At 31.7% G+C, this 13,247-nt stretch overlaps 1 protein-coding gene across 1 annotated transcript in view; it reads left to right on the top strand.

The window, feature by feature from the left end:
* LOC111640548 (enhancer of mRNA-decapping protein 4-like) overlaps positions 1-13,247 on the top strand; it is a 71,114-nt gene that overhangs the window by 48,701 nt on the left and 9,166 nt on the right. Inside the window, exons 19-27 of the mRNA XM_023386561.1 lie at positions 239-718; positions 848-1,061; positions 1,140-1,250; positions 1,675-1,892; positions 1,968-2,123; positions 2,192-2,307; positions 2,380-2,545; positions 2,720-2,730; positions 3,661-3,867. Of these exons, the coding sequence (XP_023242329.1) occupies positions 239-718; positions 848-1,061; positions 1,140-1,250; positions 1,675-1,892; positions 1,968-2,123; positions 2,192-2,307; positions 2,380-2,545; positions 2,720-2,730; positions 3,661-3,867 (1,679 nt within the window). The remainder of the gene's footprint in view (positions 1-238; positions 719-847; positions 1,062-1,139; positions 1,251-1,674; positions 1,893-1,967; positions 2,124-2,191; positions 2,308-2,379; positions 2,546-2,719; positions 2,731-3,660; positions 3,868-13,247) is intronic.

Below are 13,247 nucleotides of genomic sequence, written 5' to 3'. Positions count from 1 at the left end.
TCAAGATTTTAAATAATATATGTTGCATTCATACAATATTATGAATGGTATTACTGATAACAAGAATGTAATAAAGATATGGAATTTGAAAGCATTCTAAAGTCATTATATTGATGAATTCTTCCAAAATAGCTATTTTGATTGTAGTGAATGTTCGTTAATTTATTTTAGAAAGAATTAAAGTATTTTATTTTTTAATTTTTGGTCAGAAGTCTTTTACACACAACTTTTATTACAGGTTATCATGATAAATTATGCGATTTGAGTTTAGAAGTTCGTGAAGTGCCAAAACAAAGTGAAGAAAGTGTAACTATGCTTTTAGATTCTGCAGCATCTTCATCCACCGTTATCAGTCCCTCTATAAGATCTCCTTTGACTTCTCATTTACAGTCTTATAAAGGATGTGGAGAAGTATTATTGACTCCCGATGATTTTACTTCTCCTCCAGCAGCCGGAACTATTCCACCGGTGTCCACATATTCCCATTCCCCACTTTCCCTTCCCTTAAAACAAATGGAAGATGTTAATCATGTGTCCTCTCCACCAAAATCTCCCATAGATAAACGTGACGATAACGAAGTGGCAGAAACTGAGACTTCCGAACCTTTGCCCGATTCGTCCATCCTTCCCCGCAGAAAATCTTCCCAGCATAGTTCTACCAGTTCCCCAAGCCGAGAGGTGGCAGAAATAATGGCACCATCGAAATTATTAAACAGTGGTGAGGAAAATAATCAAAATATTACCACCAGTCAATTACTTGGTGTTTAAATGTATAAAATGTATCTATAGGCTTCAAATAGAGAAATTTGAAAATGATTTATTAATTTATATGAATGTGTTTTGTTAGGGGAGCAAGAAGAACCGGGATTGGAAGAACAGCAACATGATATGGAAAATAATATAGTATCAGAAGATGCAAAAGATATTTGCAATCATGGCTCCTCTTTAGATATAGCTTCTACCAATGATTTGTCACACAGACATAATGAATACAGAGCAAATGGATGGCCACAGGCTCCTGACCCAACTAAAGAATATCGCGTTATTGGCACTGATGAAAGGTATGACTTGTAATCTCCCAAATTTTTTTTTTTTATTTACTATGATTTTTCTAAATTTAATTCATTATGATGTTTTAGAGGTGATATACACGAGAATACAAATAATCAACATTCTTGTGCCCTTGAATCTATAAAAGAATCCTTTCCATCCAATCAGCTTAGCAATAAAATGGATTATGTTTTACACAAGTAAGTTTATAATTCATTAAATAATTCTGTCAGTAATGTGATATTAATCAGCTTATCAAGTAGTTTCTAATTTTGTTTAGGATGTATCTTATATACAGTGATAGTGAATATAGAGAAAGTATGTAAACATTAAGGCTTATTTTAAATTTGAAAAATGACTGCAAAGTATTTATTTTCCATGATGTGATTCTGAAGAAGTCACATAATAAGTTTTGCCATTGTAAAAATAGAGAATATGAATATCAACATTTTCTGGTTATACTAATTTTTACATACTTTATGGGATTGAGAACAATGACTCTTAACATAATTTGAACTATTTAATAATAATAAAAATGTATTAATTGAAGATTATTAACAGTGAATTATGAAAATTATTAATATATCTTCTGATTATTATTATTTTTTCTTTCTTTATTGTTAGATTAGAAGGATCTGTTAAGAATTTACAAGAAAATATGAATATTCTATTGGAGTTGATCCATAGTCAGAGGCATCAGCTCCAAGAAGTAAAACAGGAAATTAAAGAATTTCATCAACAGGATAAAACATTACAATGCTTACTACAACAAGTTGATAAATTAGAAGATAAACTCAGTGCCAACATAGAACATATTGTAGCTGTGCAAAGTGAAGAAGGCTGTATCCTTTTTTTTTTTATTTTATTTTTTCTGCTTTAATTCTATATCGAATTATTTATCTTAATCTATACAATAGTTAGGAAATTAGAGCCCTTGTTTGCTAGAAAGGGGAAAATGGATCATTTGCTTCTGGAGAAACAGGCGACTGCCTTATCGCAGACCGTAACAGTTGCCATTACAAATAAACTAGATAAAACAATCAAAAATGAGATAAAAAATTCTGTTTTGCCTCGTAAGTTAGTTTATTTATTTGTTTGTGTTCTTTCATTTCAAGAATTTTTTAATGAATTATCTTTTTAGATGTATCAAAGTTCCTAGATATATTAAAGGACCAGTTACAACAAGAGGTTTCTCAAAAATTAGTATCTAGTGATAACATTATAAGAGAAAGTATAGGAAAATTAGCAAAAAATAAGGTACATGTTAAGAAAAATTAATAAAATTACAAATAATAATTTTTGAAAGTAACATGAAGAATACATTTTCAGATATTTAGTGAAAGTTTAGGACAGAGCGTTGTTTCGTTGGTACAACCTCACATACAGATGACATGTCGGGATGTTTTTCAAACAACAACTGTACCCGCTTTTGAGAAAGCTTGTCAAAACCTTTTCTACCAGCTAAATGAAAGCTTTCAACGTGGAACAGAAGAATGTAAGTTCAATTAATAATAAATATCTTTTTAAACTTTTCTGTGAGCACAAAAAAGGCTTTTATTTTATACTCTTTATGGAAGCAGGCTACATTTTTTCTGCTAGTACAATTAATGTATGTTTTCACTGTATCTTTTTCTTATTGTTTTTAATTGTGGTTATTATTATTTATTAGTTTTTAAAGGGGTTTGTTGTAATGAGGCAGCAGTCATATGTTCCAAAGGAATGCTACTGTATAGTCAATTGAAAATAAATAAATTGGGTGTCTATCAAAAATGATTCATTAAAAATTATTAATCCAATTGGTTATGTAAATGACAGTTTAGGATGTTGTAAATTTGCAACATCCTGAACCATTTTAATCGACTTCTAATTAATTTTTGATCGCTGAGGACAGTATCAACCATGTTAGGGACCTCTGGTCTAGTTCTAACCTAAGTACTCGAGTCTCAGCCATTTTGAGGTACATTCGTAAAGTTGAACAAGTTAAACACATTAGTAATGAATTGGTCAAAAAGTAGTAGTCTCACTCAGTGCGCATGCTCTGTGGTGAGAACGTTCCAAATGAAACTCTATCGAAGTTCACAAAGTAAAGAGTTAGTCTATTTCGTTAAGAAAATGGCACCCAATGATATCAATGTTTCTAAATCTATTCAAATGTTTAAATTGTGAATTAAAAGGTGAAATGGTAGAAATAACTGTCCACTCGAAGCAATCTAAGAAAAATATTTCAGAGAAGTCTGCACTAGCAACATTCATATTTTCGATTTCAGAAACAGCCATTTAGTTGTAAACAAATCAGTCGAAAAGTCTAATGAAATAAGAATAATGATGTCATTCTTGTTTAACTTGTTCGACTTTACAAATGTATCCTTGGTTAGCCTGCTGTGTACAGCAATATTTAGGGTCTTGTTTTATGTGGGATTGATATTTATGGATTTGTGTTTTTAATTATAAAGCTAAATAATTATTAAGCAGTTTGGCAGGAGGCAGGCCACTCTCATTAGATATAAATGTTACAATGTCTTGAAAGAAACAAAAAGTAAACCGTATCATTTAATTCTTATACACGATTCATACTTTTCTGAAAATTTAAAACTTGTTATTCATATTTAATATAGGCAACAAGAAGAGATGCTAAGCAAGTTAAAAACTGTGATTCAAGAAGAAGTGAAAGCAGCAATAGCTGAACATCAGCTCTCCGTTAGAGCATTACAGTCCAATATGGTTTCTCCCATACCGCAGTTGATTGATCCACAAATCCAACAACAGCAAATTCGGCAGTTATTGCAACAAGGGCAGATAAATGCAGCATTCCAGCAGGTAAGTATTCTCTATATAATAGAAAATTAAAACAATAATTTGATTCTTACTACAAAATTTTATTTATAAATTAATAATTTTTTCACATTAATCATATATGATGTAGCTAAACTATTTTGAGTATAACCAACAAATTAAATCATGTATAATAGTCATAACCATGGGTATGAGGCAATGAAATTATATATTAAATTTTTATTATTTGGCTTTTGATTTCTGGTCAAATTCATTAGAATTACAGTATTGTGAGGTAGCAGGGGAGAATTTTATATATACTTATATTTAGAAATTTAAATTGAGTTTGTTTATTTTCCAATTATTTTGAATTTTGAGAGTTGAGTTATTTTAAACCTTGGTTGCTACTCAACACTTCCAGAATATGCATAACAAATGAAATTGAATTCCACTAATTCTTCTTCTTTATCTTTGCCTTTTTCCATGTTTATATGGGGTCTAATACGTTTTTTCCACTTCTCCTTATCAAGGGCTTCTTCTCTCTTAAGTCCCCTCTGGTTCAAGTCTTCTTCCACCTTATCTTTCCAATGCATCATTGGTCTTCCTCTTTCCTTTTACTACCAGTTTTCTGATTTTCTTTCCAACATAATTCTCACTTCTTTGCTCTATGTGGCCAAACCATCTCAACCTACATTCTTGCATCTTTTTGCTCAAGGGGCCTACCTTAACAGAACCTCTAATAAAATCATTCCTTGACACTCCACACATTCATCTCAACATTTTCATCTCCGCCACCTCCATCTTTCTTTCTTGGGCTCTTGTTATTGCCCATGTCTCAGCTCCATAAAACATTGCAGGTCTAACAACTGATTTATACAATTTTCCTTTCAGATTGCAGCTAACTTTCTTGTCGTATAACACACTGCCAGCTTCCTCCAGTTCATCCATCCATGAATTCTATGATGCACCTCCGAGTTCAATCCTCCTCCTATCTCGACAAATATCCCAAGATATTTAAAACTCGGAAGAAAAGGGAGTGGCACACTTTGGATTTTAATATTGCACTCATATCTACCATTTAGAGTCATATAAGCTGTTTTAAAGTTCTGCTAATCTTCATGCCCCTTTCTTCCAAAACTTTTCTCCAATCTTCCAGTTTTTTCTCAGCCTTGGTTTGGGAAAGTTCACACAGCACAATATCTTCCGCAAACAGCATACTCCATGGAGCCTCACACTTCATGTCACACACCAACGCGTCCATTATCAAGTGAAACAAATAAGGGCTAAGGGCCAATCCCTGATGCAAACCAACATTAACAAAGAACCCTTCTGTAGTGCCCACAATACTCTTAATGTGGGTATCTGCTCCCTCATATATTTCCTTCACAAGCTTAACATATTTTTTTGGAACATTCTTTTCCCTCAAACATCTCCATATCTCTTGTCTTGGTACTCTGTCATATGCCTTTTCTAGATCTATGAACACCATGTGCAAATCTTCCTACATTTCCCTGTGCCTTTCCATCAGCTGTTTTAGAGCAAAGATAGCATCAGTTGTACTCCTTCCCAGCAAAAAGCCAAACTGTTCCTCTCCAATCTCAGATTCCTGCATAATCCTTCTTTCTACAATTTTCTCCCAAATCTTCATAGTATGGGACAATAACTTTATACCTTTCTCTTTATACCAATAACTTTTTCCTTGACCCTCTTGTAATACAATTCCTTTATCATCTTTAATCAGTTTAATAGAGGTAAAATCTTTTGATGCCTTATCTCTTGCTTTGGCAATTCTCATCAACTGCCTTTCAGCACCTTTCCTTTTGAAAACTTTATAAGCCTCTTTTAAAGCCTTTGCTTTCACAATAGCCACTACTTTTTTAGTCATTTTATTTGCCAAATGATAAGTTTCTTTATTTCAGGACTTTCCATCAAATCCTACCTATTTTTTTGCCTCTTTCTTTTGGTTAACTGTGGATTGTACCTCATCATTCCACCACCAAAGTTTCTTTCCTTCTGGTGATCTCTTCCCTGAAGTTTTCCCAAAAACCTCTTCTCCAACTTTCAAAATGCAATTACTATTCAGTAACTACCATGTTTGCACATCATCCAGGAACTGGATTTCTTTTAACACTTTTACCTTAAACTATTTCCTTAATTCCTCTTCTTTCAATCTTCACCATTTGATCCTTTGTTCAGTCTGGCTAACACAATTCTTACAATGACCCATAAGAAAGTCATAATCCACCAGGAGAACTCTATGTTGTGCAGCAATACTTTCTCCATTTAACACCTTACTGTTTCTCACTTCACTCAGATGTCTCCTGCGGCACAACAAAAAATCAATCTGGCTGGATCTACCTTCACTCATGTATGTAACCAGTTGATTCGTTTTCTTCTCAAAGTAGGAATTAACTAGTGCTAGGTCAAATGCCACAGCATGATCGACTAGTCTTTCTCTCACACTCCACCTCCTAAGAACTCTTCTTTCTACATTCTTCCCTTTCCCAACATGACCATTTAAATCACTCCTACAGATTAATCTCTCCTTCATAGGAACATACATTATAACTTGGTCAAGATCTGTCTAAAAGTTTGCCTTTTCTTCTTCTCCACTACCTGGCTGAGGAACACACACACACACACACACACACACACACACACACACACACACACAAAGGGTAATGAAAATGCCACCAACGTTTAACTTAATGCTCATAATTCTATCACACCTTTGTTTAACCTCAAAGACTCTGTCTTTTAGAACTTTATCAATTACTTCCATTCCTTCCTCCCTTATTTGCTCCACTCACAAACAGCTTGTACCCTTCACCAAGTTCTTTAGCTTTATTTCCTTTCCATTATTCCATATTGTCTCTTGCAGGCACAAAATGTTCACTCTCCTTTTTTGCATAAGATTAACAACTATCTACTCTTCCCATTCAATGTTCCTATGTTTAAAGTACCTATTCTTCTACTTGTCTTCTTCCTCTTCTCTTTCTGGACTAACTTCTTTATCCAAACCCATCCTTGGTTCGGTAGTCCCAGCTCATTTGACATAGTTTTTGGGCAATGCGACTGTGCATTGCTTTGGGGGGACGTCCTAACACAGTTATAACCTACTTGTAGTCTAGCAGACATTCCATGTAGTTTTGCATAGGTTTTAGGGCCGGATGTCCTTCCTGATGCAAACCATATTTGTTATAAGGCTAAATATATATATAATTTGTTCTAATATTCAAACCACAGTGGTTATCTAACTCCATTCGAATTTGAATAGAACGGAATAGAAATTGAATTCTGCTAATTGAGGGTTTAAATTGGTTGCAAAATATAGTACAATCATGATATTAATAGAATCACTGGTTATGAAACATTTAATGTTTTTTGTATGTTCAATATGCAAGTTAACATTGTAAAAAAGACCATTTTCAAACCAATACAGCAAGTCGGACTTCCACTTCTGCTGGTCAGCTCACTTGCTGTGGCAATCAAGCCGTGCAATTTTAAGCTGTTGATAATTTTAAGTGATTAATTGATTTTGGTGCTGATTATTTATATTTAAGAAATTTTATATTATTTTTATTATTATAATTTTTTAAACAAAATTATTATTTCACATAAATATTGCTGTCATGTCTAGTTTAAAGATATTTATGCAAAATATAAAATCTCTTTGGATCCCTTTTTTGTGTCATTATTCCTAGTTATTCATTCAATTTCATAACCATCACTCCCACGATACACTATTCTTACATTTAAAAAGATTTTTAAAAATTATTTTAGAAACTTTGTTCACAAAGTTATACTTTTAGGTGATTTTGACCTCACAAATAATCAATTGCCAGCTGGTCTCCCCTCTTATTCTCAATTCGAGTATTGTGAACAATTTTTTTTCTAAATGAAATTTATTGCTTTTGCAGAATGTGGAAAATTGTTCTTTGATCTACTTTTTTGCCTTAACATTCACACCACTGTTTACCCAATTAATGGCTTTAAATTCAACCATTCCACTCTTTTGCCAGGTCTTGCTATTTCTCAACCCAGTTAAAATATCCAGTAACTTTGTTTTAATTCCACAATGGAAGTATTTCCAATGGAAAGATGCTTCAAAACAATTATATTCCATGGATTGGTCTTTTCGTATTGAGTCTAAATATACATTACAACGAAAATTTGATACCATTTATTTATATTTTAACAATGGTATTCATTCCCACCTTAAATATAAAAATGTAGACACCTCTCATCAGAAATTGACACTTTTCTTCTCAAACTTAATGCATTATTAGTGGAACAGGTGGAAAAGATTATGCAATTCCCATGAACTATGTTTACAGATTCACCCAAAAGCACTTCCTTGATTCTTGTCAGTACTATTATGACCACGGGGTCATCACCTCTTCGATGCATGTCAAGATGACACACCGTGCCTTCTATTGACACAGAAGCCACGACAGCTGTTTATTTAGGTTATAATTGGTTTGTGCAAGTGGTTGTGTACATAGTTGGTCCAAGAGACAGTGTGGTGGAGGAAAAACATTCTGATACAAGTTAAATAAACAAATACCCATTTATTTGTTTATAGGATTTACACTTCCGACAACTTTAGTGAGTCAGTTTGGATTTTTAGTAACCTTGAGTGCAAGAGAGTTCACAAAGGTTTGCGAGTTGATAAATACCTTGTTGTGGAGGTTCTGAGGATGATAAAAGTGAATGTGTTGATGAAGGAGGTGATCAATCCATTAATTAAAAGGAGATGCACAGATACAATTATCTCGATGGAAGAACTGGCGATGACTGCCTGATTTGGCCATTCATTAGTATATTAGAACAGCAAAATACAGACAGGAAAATAAAAGGTTGTGGGAAAGCGTCATTATCGAGGCTGAGAAAGTGATAGGGGAACTCTCTCAGGCATACTTTAGTTACCTCTAAAAAAGGGGGGGAAACAATGCCAAAATGTATCTCTTTGTTATTTAGTCCAGGTTCTCACACAATTGTACCAAGTATTTACATTATGTAGTCAATAATTTAAACTCAAATTATAATTTATAATATATAAAAGTTTACTCTTTATTCATAGCACCAGTGGCTATATAGACAATGGTACAGAAGTGAATGCAAATTTGCCTATTCTAATTCTAGTCCCTTAATATCGGTTCTAGTTATGCTACTGTATACGAGATCCTTTGTTTTATTGCACTATAGACACACTTATAATTATAACCATACAAAAATAGGGAAAATATTAATTTATGTATTGAAAAATGATTTCATTTTGAACAATTTTTATAATGTTTGTATGTAAATTATTTGAATAAGGCAGCAATTTAGTGTTTACAATGGTTAACTGATTATTGGACCACCCTGTGTAAATTAAATTTACATGCTAGAAGACTGTCAACTTATAACATCTGATAAAAGATTCAATAATTATATTTTGACAGTCTACTAACATGGAAATTAATACAGACTAAATTTGTTTAAAAGAAGAAAAAAAAACTTAGTTATTAAAATTGTAAGTAAAAGAAAAAATGACAACAAAAGAAATTGATAGAAAATTATATTTTTAAAAAAAACATTTTAAAAAAATAAATGCGAGAGAAATATTTAATTAAAAATCAAACTTTTGATTGTTCTAATTAAAAAAATTTTTTAAGAACTAAATTATACAGACAATTTTTAATTGAATTTTTGGTAAAATTTCATAACTTAATTTAAAAATATCAAATAATTTATCTCCGAAACAATTTTTTTTTAAATACCGGTATTTATTATTTTGAATTATCTATCGAAGTAATAAGTTGATATTTTTAAATAATTTCCTGCTTTAAAATTTATAACATGAAGTATTTTAAAATAATTGTATTAATAAACTAGAATAATTCAACGCTAAGTATTTATTACGAATATAATGAGTTTTAAGCCATAATTGATCTTAAATATATAAAATTTCTCTAAAAGATACGAAACATTATTATAGAATTCTCGTTAATTTAACATTTTAATAGATTTATCTCGGGATCAATCTTAAAAATCAAACATAATAAGCTCAAATAAGGCTTATTTTNAGCAGCAATAGCTGAAATCAATCACAAAAACAGAATTTAAAATATAGCTAGCTATATTTTAAATTCTGTTTTTGTGATTGATTTTTTTTTTTTTAGATAAACATGCATTTATTTTAATGGATTATCAGAAAAGATAATACAGATTTATATTAAAATAGTAATAAGGCACATTGTAAAAATTATTAATTAGCATAATTTTGCGTTATGATTTCTTTGTGACAGATTTACAACACGTGGAAAAAAATCTGGAAAGGCATAGACAACAAGCTCAGAGTAATACAGAAAAGACACTGGGTCAAGTACATGAGCAGTTGTCTCATTTTCAGTCTTCTGTAGAACAGATGGTTAGAAATTCTTTAACAATGGTGCACAAGCAAATGTTACAGCATCTCGAAAGAAACGAAAAGTAAACCTTATCACTTAATTCTTATACACGATTCATACTTTTCTGAAAATTTAAAACTTGTTATTCATATTTAACATAGGCAACAAGAAGAGATGCTAAGGAATCAATTTTATAAATCTTATTTTAAACAAAACTTAAGCTGATAAAAGTTGACAATCTTTTCAAATGCTGTTTATTTTTTATAGATCTTTACAGGCATGTCGAATTGTTTATGAACCTATGTTATCCATTCCTATTCAGACTTCAGGTTCTGTATCTTCTCTTTCACAAGAATCTTTTGGTAAGTTAAATTATACTGACACTGTGATGATGATAACTGATCATACAAGAAATCAATTGAATACAGTTTTTTAAAACATAAATTTATAGCATTTTTAAGAGTTTTGATTATTTTGCAATACCATGTTATTAGAATTTAAACACTGTTTACTTACTGTGAACATACCTATCAAAATGTCCTCTAGTTACATTAATCTAAATCAATGGTTCCCAATTAGTGGTACGCATACCCCAGGGGTATGCAAAATTGCATGAAGGAGTACGCGCAGCAATCTAAAATCGGTCTATTTAAAATTTAAATTCATGAGATGAAGCAATCAAAAAAATAATGGATGGACCATCAAAAATTTGGCAATTTACAACATGATGTGGAATGCACAAATTCGTTTATTTATAACTAAAAATATTCTTAAAATTTCATCAAAAAAATGCATTTGTGACAATACCTAAATGAAATACTTGCGCAAGAAACAAAAATTGTACAATTAACACAAATTGTGTTAATTGTATAATTATCATTATCATCATGTCAGTGAGGCGGCAATAAAACATTTTCTACCATTTTGCACAATATATCTCTGCAAGAGCGGATTTTCGGCCATGACAAATATGAAAACTAAACATCGTCGCTGACTTCAACTCGAAGATGACTTGAAACTGAAGCTAACCAAAAAGCAACCAGATTTTACAAAGTCGTGCAAAGAAAATCGTGCACATTTGTCACATTAAAATTAAATAACCTTATGTTATTTTCATTATTTTTAGAATTGTATTTTAAAGGTAATAAATGTAAAAAAACTTATTCTATTTATCACTTGCTGTCTACCCACAGCTTCAACCACATTATATCGAATTTTCTCGTGGGAATAAGATATTTTCTTGCAGTAAAATGTAGCCTATGTCCATCTCCAACATGTAAGCTAGCTCTGTGCCAAATTTTATTAAAACCTGTTCAGCAGTTTAAACATGAAAAGGTGACAGACAGCCAGACAGAATTAACTTCAAATTTATAATATTAGTATGGATTAATTTGAATTTCTGCTATAAGGGATACGCGAGTTTGAGCTCTTTCTTGAAGTGGTATGCAGGAAAAACTAATTGGGAACCACTGATCTAAATGAAAATGAATATTCTATTGAGTCTTGTCCAGGTAATTGTTTATAGCATGACTCTTGTAACTTGCATTAGACTTGAGATTTTTCTAAAAATAATTTTGTTTTTTGTTGTTTCTATTATTATTTCAATAAAATATTCACGAATTACATCGGAATTAAGAATACCTCATCCCATAACCTCCGGGAAAGAAGGTACTGTACCTATTTCCCCCCTTTTCTGTATTAGTTGCAAAAGTGCAACTAATACAGAAATTTACAGACTTTATGTGCAAATAGTTCCTCTTCTCAGCAAGTTTCCAGATGAGCTTTGTGTACTAGTCTCAAAAGTTGTATTAGGTAAATCTGGATTAACTAATGAATGATGTATATCTGATGATTGCTGCGGATTTGAAGATTGCTGTATATCATTCTTGAGTTGATCTGTTGTATTGACATCTCCAAGCACTCTATTGAGTGTAAGTGATGTGTGTATAGCTGCCTGTTTCTGAAGAATATTAATATCAATGTTGGATTCTAATTGATCTATGTATTTCTCTGTTTTTCTCTACTATTCCTGTTGCTCCTATTACTATTGGAACAACAGTTGTCTGTGTATTCCACAGGCGGTTAACTTCCAATTTCAAAAAATGATATTTACTCAATTTTTCAATTTCTTTAGCACCAATGTTATAATCTGATGGTGCAGTTATATCTATTAAAACTGTTTTATTATGATTCTATTATGATATTAAATTAAATCCAGTCTATTGTGAGATACAGTGACATCAGTTTGGACAGGCATTTCCCATAGTATCTTGGCCGAACCATTTTCCTTAACTTGTGGCCGGAGTAATATTTCCTTCCACCATTGGTCAGCAACTTCTATTTTATGTTTTCAGGCCAGGCACCAGTAGACATACTGGGCAAGGTTGTTATGACGTTTTACATAACAAGTCCCCACCAGTTTTTCACATCCTGATATAATATGCTGCATGGTCTCGTCTTTAGTTGCACATAGGCGACATTTCCCATCCACTGCTCCTTTAAGATGTCGCATTGATATTGTCGTGTTATAACAGCCTGGTCCTGTATAGCAAATATTAATGATTCAATACTTGGAGCTATTTGTTGCTTTTTAATCCAATCAAACATAAGCTCTCTATCTATATTACCTTGATCTAACACCTTTTAAAGAAATTGACCATGTAATTGTTTATTTCTCCAAACATTATGCTGTTTTACTATTGATTGTTTAACTTCTTCATTTGTATGTATTTTTCCTCATGGTAAATATAATTCACCTTCTATCTCTTGCGCTTCTTTTATTATTGAATATTTATTTTTACCTATATCATGCTTTACTATCATTTTATTTTTATTATTATTATGATTGTTCAGATTTATACAATTTGTAATATGAAATAATTTCTTTCATTAAGTAGGTACTATGTTGTTGTTATTTTTTTAGAAATTATATTTTTGAGTTTATCAAATTATACAGGGTGGTCTTCTTTAATCAATCCACTGAAATCACTCAAAATATGCATTATACAAAAACAAAACTGGTAGACTTCA

This window comes from Centruroides sculpturatus, unplaced genomic scaffold, assembly GCF_000671375.1.
Source record: "Centruroides sculpturatus isolate CEXI.00-Female unplaced genomic scaffold, Cexi_2.0 scaffold1331, whole genome shotgun sequence".
NCBI lineage: Eukaryota > Metazoa > Arthropoda > Arachnida > Scorpiones > Buthidae > Centruroides > Centruroides sculpturatus.
Note: the sequence above shows the minus strand (reverse complement) of the source record. Positions and strands in the feature narration are given on the sequence as shown.